Here is a 19,577-nt window from a genome sequence, read left to right as displayed (position 1 = left end):
TGTGGGCATACACGGAGGCAGAATGTTGTATACATAATAAATAAATAAATCTTAAAAAAAAAATACTAGACCAGTGAGCCGGGTATAGTGTAGAATACCTATAATATTAACACTTGGTAGGTTAAAGTGGGGATTGCTGAGTTTAATTGAGGTTAGTCTTGGCTACACAGTGAGACCTGTCTCAAAAAACTAAATCAACAAAAAAGGATAAAGACCTGAACAGACACTTCAGCACATGTACAGCACAATCTTTAATAAGCATACAGTGTTTATTAATCACCAGTAATACAAATGTTATGGAATAGTACTATACAGTACTATATAGTATATACAATAGTACTATATAGTACTATTGTAGCCACTAGATGGCTACAATTAAGAAGGCTAACCATTCCAAGTGCTGCCAAGATGTGGAGCAAGAAGAACCTGAAACCACAGCAAATAGGAATATCAAATGTCTAACCACTTGGAAAAAAAGGAGTCTGAGGGGGGCTAGGAGATGTGTCAGTGGTTAGGAGCACTTGTTGCTCTTGAAGAGGAAGGATCCAGGGTCAGTTCCCAGTACCCACATACTGGTTCATGACCATCTGTAACTCCAGTTCCAAGGAATCTGATGATGCCTTCTTCTGGCTTTCTTGGGCACTATACACATGCAAGCAAAACACTCATATATATAAAGCAAAACAAATCTAGAAAGAAATTTAAAAACAAAGTTTTCTTCTGACCTGCTTAGACACTAAGCATTGCACATGGTACACATTACATATGGTAGATAAAACACACAAAAATAATAAATCTATTAAACTTTTTATTAAAGTTTGATAGTTTCTGGAAATATTAAATATACATAACAGCCATTATACTTCTAAGTATCCACCCAAGAGATAAAAATTCCCATGATACTTACACATAAATGATCACATCACCTTTGGTTAGAAACAACTCAAATTACTATTAACAGATAAATGGACACAATGACAGATTCATATCATTAAATACTAAAAGCATTAAAAAGAAAGTAACTATACATGCAACAATATGGATAAAGCCAGGTATGGTTCATGAGAGACTGAGGCAGAGGGATAACTCAAGCTTGAGCCCAGCCTGGGCTACAGAGTAGCCTTTGTTCTAGAATGCAACTTCATGTGAGAACATACTGTGATGATTCTAGTACAATTTTAGTAGTGTAAGCTCACCTAGTGAAGGAAGGGCAGTTCTCTTGCAGGGAGTGAGAAGGGGTTAGAAAAGAGACATTCGGACATGAGAGCACTTATAGGTGACAAGGACACTTATTATTGATTGTGGTAATGGTTTCATACAGATATACATGTGAGAGCATCAAAGGTATGTTGTATGTAAGGGTTCTTATATATAAATGCTATTTCAAAAAGAAAAACATGTCACAAACAGAAAAACTAGAAACTGAAGTTGAGTTCAAATATGAAAAACCTGTCTTAGTCTTTATTTTTAACCAGGAACAGCTTTTCATCTTATCTGAATTATTTTTCAGACAGTGCCTCTATGTTGAAGTCACAAAGATTCGCCTGCTTCTACCTCTGGAGTGCTGGGATTAAAGACATGAATCATAGAAGCATAGGGTAAAGATTTGTTACTCGTATTGGTTTAATAAAATTCTGATTGGCCAGTAGCCAAGGAGGAAGGATAGTGCGACCAGACTAAAAGAATTCTGGAAAGAGCAAGGCAGAGAAGCAGTCGCAAGTCAGATGCAGAGGAAGGAAGAAGAAAATGCCTTACTGAGAAAAAGTACCAAGCCACATGGCTAAACAGACTAGAATTATAGGTTAATTTAAGTTTAAGAGCTAGTTAACAATAAGCCTGAGCTAACAGGCCAAATAGTTTATAATTAATAGAAGCCTCTGTGTGCTTCTTTGGGACCAGGCAGAACAGAAACTTCCATCTACAAATGGCACCCAAAATGGCAGTGGTGGCACTTGCCTTTAATCCAGCACCAGGAGGCAGAGGCAGGTGGATCTTTGTGACTTTCTGCCTGATCTGCAGAGCAAATTCCAGGACAGCTAGACCTACAGAGATAAACTCCATCTCAAAAAGCCCAAATTCGTGAACCACCAGCCTTCAACAACAGTGAGAGAGGATTTCATGGAGTTCAGTCTCTAATTTAGTACTTAGTTGAAGATGCTTTCAAACTTCTGATCTCTTGCTTCTACTTCCTGAGTGCTGGGATTAGGGCTTGCACTACGATGTCTAATTCATTCAGTGCTAGGAATTAAACAAAGGCCGTCACGAATACAAGGTGACCATGTAAGTTATAGCCTCAACTGTCTTAGTTTCCTTTCCTGGTGCTGTGCTAAAAAGCACTGAAAAACTTAAGGGAAAAAGGTTTATTCTGGTTCGTAGTTCAAGGATATAGCTCATAATGGCAAGGAAGTCAAGGAAGCAATAGCTTCAAACAGCTGGTCACATTTAATACATAACCAAGAAGTAGACATGGATGAATGAATGCTAAATTCTGCTCACTTTCTCCATTTTATATAGTCCAGGATCTCAATAGAGAATGGTCACACCCACAATTAAAATGGGTTCTCCCTATCAGTTAACCTAATGAAGACAATCCAACACAGGCATGAACAGAGGCTACTAATTCCTGAAAGTGTCTTGGGGCTAGCCTCCTAGGCAACTCCACATATATCAAGTTGTTAATCACACCAGCAAAGACGGTGGTACTTTATAATTCAAAAGCACATAGCCTAACACGCCATTGTTATAAGAAGACTATTATTATGATTTTACTCTGCTTATTATGAAAAATACAACTCTTAAATCAATTTTCTCATGACATTTCAATAAGTAAAATTCTGAGGACTAAGAATGAAACCAGCATGCAGGGAGGTGGTGGTGCACACCTTCAATCCCAGCACTCAGGAGGTAGAGGCTGGAGGATATCTCTGAGTTTGAGGCCAGCCTGGTCTACAGAGTGAGCTTCAGAACAGCCAGAGCTGTAACACAGAGAAACCCTGTCTCAGGTGAGGGGTGAAAAATGAAACCAACAGCCAGGACCATGTTCCCCAAATCACACTACTATTTATAAACATCTGCACACTTGCCTGCTATTCTGCGCACCAGGGAAGGACGGTCTGATTCTGGCTCTTTCTTCAGACTTTCCACTGGTGAGCTCCTCCCTGAAGCAGGGTAGAGAGAGGCATGCCACTTCTCAGGGTCCCAGACACCATCACTACAGGTTAAAGGATAGCATTAGTTAGTGTTTGCAGGTTAATTCTAATAGGTCCCAATTTCTAAACTCCAGGTTACAAGGAAATTTCCTTCAGAATGATTACCCTATTCAAGATAAAAACAAACAGTTATTACTTCAATAATTCCTAGCACCAACTGGTACTTGAACAGGAGTCTACACAAATGAAACTAAGTCCATAAACCATGGGCCCTATCTGCAAATACATAACTGTTTCACACCAAGATTTTCTCCAATGCTGCAGAGACAGCTCCAACTCTTTACCAAAAGTACCTGCTAGAAAGCATTCTAGAATTTTCTTAGCTTAGGTTTGTTGTTATTTTGAGAAAGAGTCTCACTATATAGCCCTAGTGGGATTGGAACTTGCTATGTAGAGCAGGCTGGCTTCAGATTTACAAAGATCCTCCTGCCCCCAACCCTGAGTGCTAGGATTAAAGCACACACCACCACACTGGCCTATAATCTCTATATGTAATCTCAGTTTTTTTCAAGTAGGACAGCTCTTAAATTTGTTTTTTTTCTCAGCCCCACTATACTCTACCTGCTTTACACCCTTAGTAATGAAAGCTGCTTGAAAGAGTGAGTCAACATCACCCACCCCTCACAACAGGGAGATATTACCTACCTTCTAGGGTCTCTGTGAAGAGTCCAACAAATGCTCATTCTCAAATGAGAAGAGAGGTGACAGAAGCAGCTCTTCCCTCTCTTACCTTTAGTATTGTCACTAGGCACAATACTCAATTTAGCATGAAAGCTAATATACTTGTTCAGGATAATTTTGTTTTATACAAAGAAAAAAGTTTTAATAATAAAATTTCAACTATGCAAAGACTTTACATTTTAAACACAACAAGCCCATGAAAATTCCTAGCCAATCAAAATGGCCACTATTCTGGTATCATTACCATCAGGAGAATGTGGTGATTCCTCTAGATTCAACAGTCCATATATAGGTTTTAAAAGTCTGTCTAGACTAAGGATGAAGTGTAGTGATAAAAACATTCAACTAACATCAGTAAGGCTTTGGGTTCCATCCCTAGCACTGGGGATGAGGGTATGTGGCACAATGAACCAAAAAAATTAAACGTGATACTTGATAAGTAAAAACACAGGCCCTTAATGACTGCAGACTCACAGTTGAGACTCACAGGGGTATAAAAGGAGTCTCTGACAACTGGCACCTCCCTACTCCCCCAAAAAGTAACAACCTAGAAAGAAGTCATTGAAAAGAACTCTTAAAAATTATGAGAAGAATGCTTAAGTGTAGCATTCTGGCTAGGGCAGAGATGGGGAGAGACTCGGTTTTCTTTAAGGGGCTGTCCACTGGGATCTGAACCATGCCAGTTGAGTATATGGGCATCACAAATTGAACTTTTCTTCTTTTTTTCGGGGGGGGGGGCGCGAGTCACTCACAAGGGTTGGTGGGGGCTGACCTGGGAGGATTGGGAAATGGGTGTAATTGGGAAATGGGTGTATGATGTGAAATTCCCAATTAATCAATAAAAATTTTATGTTGAAAAAAGAAATACAGAACCACGATAGTTAAGAAATTAATAAGACTGCCAGGCATTGTGGTGCATGCCTTTGATCCCCGCACTTGGAAGGCAGAGAGAGGTGGATCTCTGTGAGCTCAAGGCCTGGTCGACAGTGAGTTCCAGAACATCCAGGACTATGTAAAAAGATCTTGTCTCAGACAAAAACCCCACAACAACAACAACAAACTAAGATAACCTTAAGAAATATATTCCAGAACAGACACGGCTAAACAAAAAAATCCTGTCTTGAAAAACCATACACACATACACACACACGCACACACATATGCATGCAAATATACACTTATATAAGTATATATTCATATGAATATAGATAAGCAAACATATTTATATAATTCATACAAGCAAATATAGTTATATAAATACATATAAATAAAATACAGGGTTACTGTACATTTTCAAACCATTTTTCTCTAGCTTCTTCAAACAAAAAAAGACGCCCTTTACCTTTTCTTAAGGGCACAATAGGCTAATCTGAATGACTCTTTGATAAAGATCTTAGAGCCCCACTTTAGCATCCCCAAAGAACTGCCCTGGCAGAAGCATGAAAGGACTCCAGAACTAAGACTCCTCCTAGGCTTAAATATGCCCTGTGACTGTAACTGAGTCACTCTGTAGTTTAGTTTTAGTACAAGTCAGTTGTGGCCATGCTATTAACTCTTGAAATACTTCCCTCAGTCATAACCCTACCATAACAGCAGCATTCTAACCACATAATTCTTTTTGCTTAAATAAATTTTATTTAATTTTAAAATTTATTTATATTATATTAACTTGTTTATATTATTTTCGTGTGTGCATTTGTGTATGTATGTACACATGAATACAAGTGTCTACATCAGCCGGGGTGTTGGATGCCCCTGGAGCTGGAGTTTACAGGTGGTTAGGATCCTGATGTGGCTGTAAAGAATTCAACCCAGGTCCATGGAAACAACAGGAAAGATGCTTTTAACTGCTGCTGAGCCATCACTCTAGCCACAACGAGTGTGTGTGTGTGTGTGTGTGTGTGTGTGTGTGTGTGTCTGTCTCTCTCTCTCTCTCTCTCTCTCTCTCTCTCTCTCTCTTTCTCTCTCACTTTTTTTACCCTGAGAAAGGGGAAAGGGTTTCTCTTTATAGCTTTGGAGCCTGTTCTGGTACTCACTCTGAAGAATAGGCTGGTCTCGAACTCAGAGATCCGCCTGCCTCTGACTCCCAAATGCTGGGATTAAATGTGTGTGCCATCACCGCCCAGCACCCCAACAATTCTTTTTTTTAAAGAGTTTATTTATTATGTATACAATAAAGTGTTCTTCCTCCATGTATGACTGCATGCCAGAAGAGGGCACCAGATCTCATTGTAGATGGTTGTGAGTCACCATGTGGTTTCTGGGAATTGAACTCAGGACCTTTGGAAGAGCAGTCAGTGTCCTTAACCTCTGAGCCATCTCTCCAGCCCCACCCCAACAATTCTTTTTTTTTTAATATTTATTTATTATTATGTATACAATGTTCTGTGTGTGTAAGCTTGCAGGCCAGAAGAGGGCACCAGACCTCATTACAAATGGTTGTGAGCCACCATGTGGTTGCTGGGAATTGAACTCAGGACCTTTGGAAGAGCAGGCAATGCTCTTAACCGCTGAGCCATCTCTCCAGCCCCAACCCCAACAATTCTTAATTAATAATTCTTAACTCTAGCCCCAATGCAATTCTTAACATACCTGTCATATTTTTCAGAGAGGCATGACGGCCTCTGTTTGGAGTAGGGACGTTCTTTTATATCCAAGAGCTCCTCCTAAAGAGAGAAATCACACGAGGACTTTGAATCACATTTCTCAGGCAACATACTTCCAATTTATTTCCCTTCTGTGTGTCTTCTTTAAGAATTTCACATAATTTTTTGGGAGGGAGATGAGACAAGCTCAAGACTAGCCTTGAACTAATTCTCCAACCTCTACTCCAAGAGTGCTGGGATCACAGGTGTTGTTTCCACATGATTCTTATAATTTTGGACTTGAAATTCCAAAAAGACTAGAACCAAATCAGAAAGCTCAAACAAGATTATCAAACAGTAAAGACTGCTACAAGTGGTTTCTGAAATACGTTTCCCCATACTTCCTGTCCAACAACAAAGTAAAAACACTGAATGCTGAGAAAGGCATGGAAATGCAGCCTTAAAGGAAACACAGATAAGTCACTTTTAAAAATTATTTTATGTGGGTGTTTGCCTGCATGTTTGTGCACCACATGAGCTTGGTGCCTGCAGAGGCGAGAAGAGGGTGTCAGAATCATTAAAACTAGAGAGAGGTACAGACAGTTGTGAATTGCCTTATAGATGCTGAGAATTAAACCTGGGTCCTCTGGAAGAACAGTCAGTGCCCTTAACCACTGATCCATTTTCTCCAGTCTAAGGATAGATTTCTCCTCTCCACATTATAATAATTTGCAAGAATGAAAAAAAAAAGCAGAAAAACCACCCACGTACTTAAGAGAAAAAACTTTCATTTATTCATGTGTACGTATGCACATACATGTTTATGTATGAGAATGTACATGTATGTATTGTATAGGAACATGCAGCATGCATCTTCAGAAACCAGAAAAGAACTTCAGATCCCTTAGAGCTAAAGTTATGGATGTTTATAAGGTACCCAAGATTGTTGCGGGTGTTGGGAAACTCTGGTCATCATGACTGCACAACAAATGCTCTTAACTGCTAAACTAGTCATTTATTACGTGTGTGTCTGTGTGTGTGTGTGGTGTACATTTATGTGTGGCCACTTGTATGTGAGTGTACATGTGTTTGCAGGTAGATATGGAGGCCAAGTACTAGAGTGCCTTCTCAATCTTCACAATATGCTTCACTTAAAAAAAAAAAAACACACAAAACAAAACAAAAGATTGGCTAGTCTGATCTACAGAGCAAATTCCAGAACAGTCAGGACTGCTAGCCACACAGAGAAAAAAAACCCTGTCTAGGGGTGGTGGGAAGTGAGCAGTGGTGGTGCACAGCTTTAATCCCAGCACTTGGGAGGCAGAGGCAGTTCTTCTCAGGACTTCTGGAAGAGCAGCCAGTGCTCTTAACCACTGAGCCATCTCTCCAGCCCCTCTCTTTAGTTTTTTTTTAACCACTCAAGAGTGAGTAGCTTAAATTATGTTCCCTTACTCTGACATTGGAGTGTTCGTTTCTAAAGAATGAGGATATTCTCTTAAGATTTATTTTACTTTTATTTATGTGTACATACATGCGTGTATGGGGGCCTGAAGAGACTAGAAGAAGGCATCACATCTCCTGGAGCAGCTCCTGGAGGAGGCAGCTCTCAGTTGAGTGAAGTGGATGCTGAGAACTGAACTCTTCTGTAAGACCAAATAAACTCTTAATTCCTGAACCCTCTCTCTTTCTAGCACTAAGAATGAGCATTTTTTTTAAAAAAAAAAATGTTTATTTATTCATTATATATACAATATTCTGTCTGTGTATATGCCTGCAGGCCAGAAGAGAAAACCAGACCTCATTACAGATGATTGTGAGCCATCAAGTGGTTGCTGGGAATTGAACTCAGGACCTTTGGAATAGCAGGCAATGCTCTTAACCGCTGAGCCATTTCTCCACCCCATGAATGAGCATTTTTAAAAAACAACTTTTACCTAATTTCCTAAGAATTTGATTTTACAAAACATATTTTTTCTTTCTATCTTTTTGTTCCCCCCTGAAAGAAGGTTTCTTTGTATAGCCCTGGCGGTCCTGGAACTTATTCTGTAGACAAGGCTGGCCTTAAATTCACAGAGGAACGGCTTGTCCCTGCTTTCTCTGAGTTCTGGGGTTAAAGGTACGTACAACACAGATTCAACGTAATGCCCATCAAAATCCCAGCAAAATTCTTGAAAGACCTCAAAAGAACGGTATTCAACTTCATTTGGAAAAGCAAAAAACCCAGGATAGCCGAAACAATCCTGAGCAATAAAAGAACTTCTGGAGGCATCACAATCCCTGACTAAACTCTACTACAGAGCTACAGTACTGAAAACAGCCTGGTATTGGCATAAGAACAGATAGGAGAACCAACAGAACCGAATAGAATACCCGGGTATCAATCCACACATTTTCGAATACCAGATCTTTGATAAAGAGGCAAAAAATATCAAATGGAAAAAAGAAAGCATATTTAACAAGTGGTGCTGGCATAACTGGATATCAACATGTAAAAGAATGAAAATAGACCCATATCTATCACCATACACAAAACTCAAGTCCAAATGGATCAAAGACCTCAACATAAAGCCAGCCACACTGAACCTTATAGAAGAGAAAGTGGGAAATACACTTGAACGCATTGGCACAGGGAACCACTTCCTAAATATAACCCCAGCAGCACAGACACTAAGAGAAACAATAAATGGGACCTCCTGAAACTGAAAAGCTTCTGTAAAGCAAAGGACACGGTCAACAAGACAAAACGACAGCCTACAGAATGGGAAAAGATCTTCACTAACCCCACATCAGACAGAGGTCTGATCTCCAAAATATACAAAGAACTCAAGAAATTGGACACCAAAAGATCACATAATCCAATAAAAAAAATGGAGTACAGACCTAAACAGAGAACTCTCAACAGAGGAATCTAAAATGGCTGAAACACACTTAAGGAAATGTTCAACATCATTTCAGAGAAATGCAAATTAAAACAACTCTGAGATTCCATCTTACACCTGTAAGAATGGCCAAGATAAAAAACACTGATGACAACTTATGCTGGAGAGGTTGTGGGGAAAAGGGAACACTTCTGCACTACTGGTGGGAATGCAAGCTGGTATAACTCCTTTGGATGTCAGTGTGGCGATTTCTCAGAAAATTAGGAAACAACCTTCCTCAAGACTCAGTAATATCACTTTTGGGTATATATCCAAAGGATGCTCAGTTGTGCCACAAGGACATGTGCTCAACTATGTTCATAGCAGCTTTCTTTGTCATAGCCAGAACCTGGAAACCACCTAAATGCCCCTCGACCGAAGAATGGATAATGAAAATGTGGTACATTTTTACACAATGGAGTACTACACAGCAGAAAAAAATAACAACAGCTTGAATTTTGCAGGCAAATGGATGGAGCTAGATAACATTATTTTGAGTGAGGTAACCCAGACCCAGAAAGATAATTATTACATGTACTCATTCACAGGTGGTTTTTAAACATAAAGCAAAGAAAGCCAGCCCACAAACCACAATCCCAGAGAACTTAGACTACAATGTGGACACTAAGAGAGACTTACATAGATCTAATCGACATGGGAAGTAGAAAGTATAAAAAGACAAGATCTCCTGAGTAAATTGGAAACATGGGGACCTTTTGAGAGGATTGAAGGGTAGAGGGGAGAGACAGGGAGGGGAGCAGAGAAAAATGTAGAGCTCAATAAATACCAATTAAAAAAAAGAGTAACCATCAAAAAAAAAAACTGATGTAGTATGGTAACCAAGAAGTAACCTTCAAGTAGGGTATTAGTTTTAAAAAACACATGTAATACAGACTTCAGTTAACAACAGCAAATATCGGCTCATTAAGTACAACAAAGGTTTTATATACTAAGAAGATACTACAGAAAATGAAGCAAGGGGCATATAGGAAGCCTCTACGTATACAAATATTAACTAAAAATACATCAAAGGGTAGGGGTTGTAACTCAAAGTTTTTGCTTAGCCAGCCTGTGGAAAAACTAGACAGGAATGTAAGGTGTTGTGGCTGCTGTGGATTACATTCACAGTTCCTCAGAAAAGTTAAAACAATTAACAGCAAGCAATTCCACTCCTCAATCGATACAGAAGACAAATAAAATGGTCCATCCCAAAACGTACTGTGTGTACAGATGCTCATAGTGGCAGCTCATAATAACAAAGAATAAAAGCAACTTGTGTCTACTGAGTACACTGCTGTGGAATAATCATTTTGTACACTGTGAGGATTTAACACTTAGACTGGTTTAATAAAAAGCTGAATGGCCAATAGCTAGGCAGTATTTTTAGGGCAAAAAAGATGCTGGGAAGAAAAGGGCAGGGATGCAGGAGAAACCAGACAGATGCAGAATGAGTTGGACACACAAAATAGAATAGAGGTAAAAGTCATGTGGTAGAACGTAGATTAATAAAAATACGGTCTAATCTAAGTTATAAGAGCTAGTTAAGAGAAAGTCTAAGCTGTCAGCCGAGCTTTCATAAATAATAAGTCTCCGTGTGCTTATTTAGGAGCTGGCAGGCAGGACAGAGAAAGACTACTTACATGCAGAACACACAGTGAAATACTTAGCAATAAAAAGGGCAAAGTTACGCCGGGAGGTGGTGGCGCACGCCTTTAATCCCAGCACTCGGGAGGCAGAGGCAGGCGGATCTCTGTGAGTTCGAGACCAGCCTGGTCTACAGAGCTAGTTCCAGGACAGGCTCCAAAGCCACAGAGAAACCCTGTCTCGAAAAACCAAAAAAAAAAAAAAAAGGGCAAAGTTACAATACACAGAATACAATGAAATATTAAGTAACATGGGGAGAAAAGATGAATTAAGAATGAGCCTGGAAAGTATTACACTAACAGCTTGCTCTTTAACTATATACAGAGCACTTTCCTTGTCTTTGTATTTCTGTCAGTTACTCAAGAGAGACAGATGTTCTTTTTTTTGTTGTTGTTATTGTTTTGTTTTTTTTTTTTTTTTCGAGACAGGGTTTCTCTGTAGTTTTGGAGCCTGTCCTGGAACTAGCTCTTGTAGACCAGGCTGGTCTCGAACTCACAGAGATCTGCCTGCCTCTGCCTCCCGAGTGCTGGGATTAAAGGCGTGCGCCACCACTGCCCGGCTGAGATAGATGTTCTTAAAGTTACCATAACATCAAGAGTCCTTAATTTCAATTATTCCTTGAAAGGGACCCCTTTTAAAGATATTTTCAAAGGAAACTTTATTTTAGCCAAATATAAAATCCTTGGAAAGTCCTCTCAAGCATTTCAATAGAATGTAAGCACTCTTGTAGACTTTACACACTATGGGCCTAACCTCTGGACTCATCCCACAGATACTAAAGGCTTTTAATACTTTCTTTTCACTTTTTGCACAGGTCACTAAAACCTGACCAGGCAAAAACAAGCTACTAATTTCCCAAGAACCACACACCCATGGAAGCTGAGTCAGTCTCCCTTAAAAAAAAAAAAACAAAAAAACTTGACAGCTGAGCCATGGTGGCACACTCCTTTAATACCAGTACTTTGGAGGCTGAGGTAGAGGCAGGTGGCCTCTGAGTTCAAGGCCAGGCTGCTCTATAGAGTGAGTTCTAGAACAACCAGGGCTAAACACAGAGAAACCATCTCAAAAAACCAAAAATCAGCTGGGCAGTGTGGCACACACCTTTAATCCCAGCACCTGGGAGACAGAGGCAAGCAGATCTCTGTGAGTTCAAAGCCAGCCTGGTCTAAAAGAGGACAGGCACCAAAAACTACAAAGAAACCCTGTCTCGAAAATTAAAAAAAAAACAAACAAATAAGAACAAAAAACAAACAAAACGAAAAGTAATGGGAGCTGGGGAGATGCCTTGATAAAGGGAGTCACCCAAAAAACTGAAGAACCTGAGTTTAAATCCTCAGCGCCCATCTAAAAAGCAGAGTATGGCTATACCCCAGTATGGGGAATGGAGAAAGGTGAACTCCAAAAGTTGCTGGTCATCCAGGCCTGCCAAAAAGTGAGGGACTGTATCTCAGGATAATGCAGATAGCAATAGAGAAGACACTCACATCCTGACTTGACCTCTGCATATGCACACATGGGTGTCACTACCTACATACACACACAAATAGCACTGGGATAAAAGCACCTGTAGCTGGCAATCAGGCCAATGTCATTCATGAAGTGAGGTACTAAAAGGGACCCGAGAATAGTTCTTGCAGATGGTTAGGTTAGCACCACACTGAGTGAAATCACTCTAACCTAACAGGTTGACCTGACATAGACACTTTTCTAGTGAAGAATGCATACTAAACTATGAAAACACTACCAGAAAAAAAAAATCAGAAAACCTGGTTTTCTTGTTCAAGATCTTCCCCCTGTACGCCTGATCAATGTAATAAAAGCAATCCTTGCCTTTTAAGTAGTCAATATAACTGATTAAAATAATGTAAAACTGCAAAAAAGTAAACAGGTTGATAAGTATTAGAAGGAAACCTAAAACATTAAAGTTATTTTTAGAGCAATCTGCTTCAGTGTTAGAATGGAGATGAAGGTGGGCAGCACAGCTTAGGTACAGAGGGTATCCAAAGAAGCAATTAGGCTATGCAGGCTTCCTGCTCAGCCAAATAACAGCAAAAGAAGGTTACTCACTGCCATTTAGAAAGTCATTGCCTTGATTCTAAAGCTGGTATTTATAGGATGGTCATCTTTGAGTAAGCCTATTTATCATCTAGTTTTTAGCATTTGCTGTGTAGCAGGCACTGGACCTGCACTTTCCCATTTATTCACCATAAAAGCTCCTGAAAGATCAACTGTATTCTATCTTCACTTTCTAGAGGAAAAGAATGAGATTAAGAGAACCTAAATGGCCGGGTGTGTTGGTGCATGCCTTTAATCCCCGCTCTCAGTAAGCAGTGGATATGTGTTTGAGACCAGCCTGGTCTCTGGAGGGAGTTCTAGGACAGTCAGGGCTACACAGAGAAACCCTGTCTGTCTCAAAAAAAACAAAAACAAATAAATAATAAAAAAAGGAGAGGAGCTAAAGCTAAGTGTAAGACTGAAGGTCACACAGGTTAAAGGTAAAGCAGTAATCTAGTCATCCACTCCATGAGCGGTGCTCAACAATCTTTACTGCCTCTTTTCTTCTCCAAAGCTTGCATGGACAGGAAGATGCATCACCTCTTTCTCAAGCTGTGTCACTAATTAGACTTGCTCCTGTCTGGTTGGACCACTGGGAACTCTCAGCCAAACTTCTTGGGTAGGTTGTCCTTAAGCCCAGCATCCTATTATAGCACACTTTCTTGAATTAAAGGTTCCTTCTACAAATTTCTATATGCAATGACTGGCTTCTTATCTAGCTAAAGTTCCTACATTGCTGGGCAAGAAGCACACTCATGGGGTCAAAGAACCTGAGTCCCAACTTTTTAAGTTAAAATGGAAAAGGCAGGAAACAACAGTCAGAACCCAACCAACCAAGAATTTCCAGTTAGCTATATATTCTGAACAGGTGACATATTAAGATTGTTAATGATTTTTCACACCCTAACTCTGCCTTTGGCAAAACAGGCATCCTTATTTGTATGCTAGCTTAAACACAACACTGAAATGCCACCTGTTAGAGGTTAGTACTTAAGTTAGTTTGCGGAAAATATGTATAAAATTAGCAAAGATGATTTTTTCTTTTTTTTTAAATATTTATTTATTTATTTATTATGTATACAATATTCTGTTTGTGTGTATGCCTGCTGGCCAGAAGAGGGCACCAGACCCCATTACAGATGGTTGTGGGCCAGACTGTGGTTGCTGGGAATTGAACTCAGGACCTTTGGTAGAGCAGGCAATGCTCTTAACCTCTGAGCCATCTCTCCAGCCCCGCAAAGATGATTTTTATACAGGAAACAGATCATCTGATTCTTGACTTCTACCTGAAATTTAAATCTTATTTTTCTCTAACAAAACAAAACAAAAAAAATCTTACTTTTTTCTGAGGCTCACTTTCCTTCTTTTTTCTTTCTTTTTTCATTTTTTTTCCCAAGACAGGGTCTCACCATGCTCTGGCTGTCCTGGAACTCACTATGAAGATCAGGCTGGCCTCAAACTCATAGACACCCACCAGCCTCCGCCTCTGACAGCTGTGGTTAAATATGTGTGCCACTGTATTTACAGCAAAACTTCTAGTTCTTAGAAATAAGGTTTAGCAAAACAGATCAGAAATTAAATATTAATGACTTAAAACCCTCAGAATGACAGGAACACACGATCAACCCATTCATAATATCCTACTTAACTGTCACAAAGGCTCAAACGTTGGTGGGAATATACCATGTGACTCTAACCAGAATTCCTATACTTGGAAGGAAGCAGAGGCCACTCTGAACCTTAGGGAGCAGCTATCTATCTAAGTCACCTGAAAAACACCATTTATCAGTCTTCCACAGAAGAGACTACTTCAAAAAAGCCAAACAAGAACTAAGAAATTTAGAATCACATAAGCTTGTTCAAAGCCATTTCCCTTCATCTGATACACTCAGAATTCACCTGTCAACATTTTAGGCAATGAGTTTAAGTTGTGGCGTACTTCTCAAGCATGAGAGCCTTTATATTTGGAAGATAAAATCTGAAGCACAGTCCAAAAAGATTTCTGACAAATGCTAATCCCAGCACAGGGAGGCAGAGGTGCCTGGTCTACAACTGACTGATAGGAAAGCACTCAATCAAGAACTCACATTAAACACTCCCTTCCAGGCATACTTACTTAATCATTCATTTCTTCATCCATTCATTCTCTCGTCCTTTAATGCTGAAAATTACTGTCTGACACGTTACCAATCAGGGAAAAGTAAAGGCAGTACAAAACCAAGGCCCAGCTTTCGTGAGTGTCCCAGAAGGCCAGGGACAATACGGCATGCTGGAGTTCAGGACACTGTTCATAATAAGGAAATATGGACATGGGCTCAAGTAGAGCATAATCCCTGTCACTGGCCATTTCAAAACTTTCCACTAGCCAGGTGGTGGTGACACGCCTTTAATCCCAGCACTCAGGAGGCGGGGGCAGGCAGACTTCCGAGGCCTGCCTCATCTAGAGCTAGTTGAGGACATCTAGCGCTGTTACACAGAGAAACAACCCTGTGTCAAAAAAACAAAAGACTTTCCACTTTAGGAACATTTTATATACTCTAGCCCAAGGCAGTTTAGAAAGCCAGAAATGAACTTATAGTAAATTCACCGCAACTTGTTAATCTGTTCAGAAACACTCAGCAGCCAATATGACACAGATGCAATTATCTTTACTAAGTACAAAACCTTGACGTGGTTGCTGAGCTAGGGAAGATAGCAGACAACCAATCTGAAACCACCTGCAGTAGTGCACACCTCTAACTTCACACTCTGAAGGCTGAAGCCAGAGAATACTACAAGCAAACCATGTCTCCAAAAACAAAAAGAGGAAGCTTAAAATCATTATGTATTCTTTTTGTTTGTTTGTTTGTTTTTCGAGACAGGGTTTCTCTGTAGCTTTTCTCTGTAGCTACAAGAGCTCCGGAACTAGCTCTTGTAGACCAGGCTGGCCTCGAACTCCCAGAGATCTGCCTGCCTCTGCCTCCCGAGTGCTGGGATTAAAGGCGTGCGCCACCACCGCCCGGCTCTCATTATGTATTCTTAAGTAACAAATTATGACTAAAGGCTTGCTTTTGTGAGTCCATACCCAATTTGTAACAAAAAGAAAAAAAAAGGATTAAAAAAAAATCCACAATTATTACTGACCAAGTCACTCCTACAGGGACTGGACTCTCAAGGAAACGATACAAGAGACACTGATTCTGTGAAGCACGCCAGAGCCGGAATCCTTGCCTGGTCCTATGCCACCCAATCACACAACTGCTACAGAACATCTGGGTGCAAACAAGAACTTATCTACAAATGTCACATAGGGTCTGAGGGAACAGCTTTCACCTGAAACCTACAGTTTAAACCCAGTAGTCACATGTCCAGAAAAATGACCAAATTGACACTTTACTAAATGTATTTAGTCTCCAGTAAGTCAGAACAAGACTACCAGTTTAAACACCACCAATGAAAGTTACACATTTCTTCGTCATTAGTAACAGGACTTACCTTTGTATAGCGATGGGGGGATTTCTTTAGGTCAAGGAACACATCTCCATTTTCTGTTTCATCCACACTTCTCTTCTCCATGGCTTCTTGGTGTACAATTTTTTTTTTTTGCACCTGGGAAGATAAATTTCAGCACAAAACTTGACAGTTTCCTTTTGACAAAGGGAGAGTAAATATTCAGAAGACTTAGTTGTTTATGAAACTTTTAACTTTGAGGGGGAAAAAATCTAAATAGTTGTGTAAAGAAATCCACCCCAAAAATCATGGTATGAACCAGAACTGAATTGGAAAATGGACCACCTTAAGTATTAAGTATACACAGCGTAAGGAAAGCAGAAGTGGAAGGGGCCCAACTCAGAGTACAATCTTTAATTATCGTTAATACAAAGAGAAACCAAAATAGTCGCTGCCACCCACGAGAACCGACCAGGCGGTGCTGGTGAAGTTTCCCGGAGTAGAGAGTAGAGGCAGGACTAGTTGGGCTGCCAATCCGGGAAGTCAGGCTGCTGGAAAGTGCCTGTCACTTTTCAATGGATGGCCCCAGCTGCCCCTCATTACCCCAGTGTAAGAGGTTGGGGAACCGGCCCGAGCGCACCTCTCTCAGCCGGCCACACCTGTGGCCATGTGAGGGGCGTCCGCGGCGAGGTAAGGGCCGCCGCGGGCCTCCTCGGGGAAAACTCCGCTCCTTGAATCAACCCCCGGCCCCACACGCAAGCCCCGGGCCAGAGGCCTCCTCTGGAAGAAGGGCGGGGACGATACTCACGGAGGGAACAGGGACTAAGTCCACGGGCCGGCCGCCTACAGCCGGCGCAGGCCCGCCTGCTGCCCGCCCGCCGGCCGCCCGCGCGCCTCGCGCCTCCGCCGCCCCCTGCGCGCGCCCTGCCGCCCGCGCTCCCGGGGCAGCGCGCTGTCCACGCCCGCAGGCCGGGGCCCCACTCTCGCCGTACCCTTGTTCGGAGCGCCCGCCGCCGGGCGGCCCCGCGCGTTGGCCACCGCGTCCCCCCGCGCCCGCTCCAGGCCCGGCGACTCTGCCTGCGGCCTGCGCTTGCGCCCCCACCCCCCCACCCGCTCGGGCTGGCTCTCCTCAGCCGCCGTAACCGCGGCCCGGCCCTCCGGCGCAGCTCTCCGCCCCCTCCCCCTAATAACCCCCGTCGCGCACCGCGGGCCCAGGCACCGCCCTCGCAGAGCTCAGGACCTGGGGTGTCTGTGGCGGTGCCTGTCGGAAAAGCCGCATTGGGCCGCGCGCTCCGCCGCGCGGAGCTCTGCGTGGGCCGCACGGCGGGGGCATAATAGCCGGACAGGCACGGTGGCTGCGGGGAAGTGGTCACGACCGGAGCTGCGGGAGTCGGCGCCCGAGCGCTCAGGCGGCCGCTGTGGACAACTCAAGGAAGCGCGCCACGTTCCCACGCATCGGGAAGGGCGGAGCCAGTAGCGTGCTGTCCGGGACCCGCGCCACGCCGGCGCGAGCGTGGTTCCCTGGGTGGGTCTGCTTTTTTGTCCGGTCGCTGGCGGTCACCAGGCTGGGCCACACCTGGGGCTTGGGCAGCAGGAGCCCGTTAGAAGGACTTAGCGGTGTTCTGTGTTCACTATTGGCGTGGCTAGGGTAAAGCTCTGAGCTCCCTGATTTTTCGCCCCTCCCCATGACCCTTACTAAGAGGATTAGCCACAAGGGCTGGTGCATTAAAAAGCAAGTTTGTTGCAATTATTCTTGACCCTACATGAAGGAAATTGACAAATTGATTGAAGTATCTTCGAGTGAATAATCTGAATCTTGCCTTACCCTGCACGGGAACGGAAGAGTTAAGTATCTGGGAGAAATTAAATGGCCGGTATCTGGCGCTTAGCCTTTGCCCGAGTGCCAAAACTCAAGTTGACGGAGGATGCAGATATGCATATAAGTAAATAACCCAAGAACTGCTGCTCTGGGAAGGCGGCTTGTGAGCTTGGTCTGCAGTTGACTGCTGAGCTGTTTCTGCACGGTGGGACGCCCTTAGTTGATATTTCTTTGGCGTAGAGGGAGACTTAGTTTTTTCGTTTTTGTTTTGTTTTTCTGTAAAGAACACTGAGGTTGATGATGTTGGCCTATGCATATAATCTTAGTTTTGCGGAGTTTGGGACCAGCAGTTCAAATCCAACGTGGGCAACATGGCATTTGAACATTTATTTTACTTGGGAAATTACCTGGCTTCTTTCTGTGAGCCATGGCAATAAAAGTAATCTTTCCTCTTTGGAGTTATTTATACAGTCTCTCTCCCAAGCTATCTTTTGTGGCAGGGTTTCACTATGTAATCCTCGCTGGCCTGGATTACCAGTGTGTGCCTCAAGAACTGCAGATGAGAGACAGGAACGTCTGCATTTAGGCCTGCATCTCCACTGCAATATAGGCTGGATAGTTAGGAGTGTATTGTCTTTAGCTTGTTTTGCCAGATGGGAATAGCAGTAGTAAAGATCGCGGGGCGGGTGTGTATGTGTGTGTCAGGAAGCCTTAGCTAATTTACATAAAGATTCTTTGAAAAATATTTTTTTTTTCAGGATAGGGTTTCTTTTTGTAACAGCCCTGACTGTCCTGTAACTCTGTAGATCAGGTAAGCCTCAAATTTAGCTGCTACCTCTTTCAAGTGCTGGGATTAAAGACGTGCTCCAAACCTGACTGAAAGAAAAAAAAATAAAGTCTATGCAAAGACACATTGTGGAGAATCAATAGTGGTCCCTTTTCTTTCTTGTTTCCCCTTGTTTCTCTGTGTAATGCTGGCTGTCCTGGAATTCGCTCTGTAGACCAGGAACTGAGATCCACCTGCTTCTGCCTTCTGTGCTGGGTTAAAGGCATGTGCCACCACTGCCAGGCTGAGATCTAGATTCTTAAAGCTGAGAGAAATAGGAGTAATCCTTTCGCTATGGAGTACAGAAGGCACCCACTCCCAGATGCTGAGTTAGAGACCCAGAGCTCAGGCGTGCTAGGTGCCAGGACTCTACCTGAGTTGTTCAGTATATGGAGTCAACCTTACATTCTA

General features: G+C 42.1%; 1 protein-coding gene across 2 annotated transcripts in view; it reads right to left on the bottom strand.

Moving 5' to 3' along the window:
• Positions 1–17,610, bottom strand: part of Eif4enif1 (eukaryotic translation initiation factor 4E nuclear import factor 1) — a 41,045-nt gene extending 23,435 nt beyond the window's left edge. Inside the window, exons 1-4 of one of the 2 annotated variants that reach the window (XM_075944049.1) lie at positions 17,330–17,610; positions 16,567–16,680; positions 6,483–6,556; positions 3,084–3,211 (exon numbers count right to left, since the gene is read on the bottom strand). In XM_075944049.1, coding sequence (XP_075800164.1) covers positions 3,084–3,211; positions 6,483–6,556; positions 16,567–16,647 — 283 coding nt within the window. In that variant the 5' untranslated portion in view covers positions 16,648–16,680; positions 17,330–17,610. The remainder of the gene's footprint in view (positions 1–3,083; positions 3,212–6,482; positions 6,557–16,566; positions 16,681–17,329) is intronic. The other variant, XM_075944050.1, reaches the window with a different exon arrangement.
• Positions 17,611–19,577: the final 1,967 nt, after the last annotated feature.

The sequence above is a fragment of the Microtus pennsylvanicus genome, chromosome 12 (genome assembly GCF_037038515.1).
Source record: "Microtus pennsylvanicus isolate mMicPen1 chromosome 12, mMicPen1.hap1, whole genome shotgun sequence".
Lineage (NCBI taxonomy): Eukaryota > Metazoa > Chordata > Mammalia > Rodentia > Cricetidae > Microtus > Microtus pennsylvanicus.
This window is presented reverse-complemented; position numbering and strand designations above follow the sequence as displayed.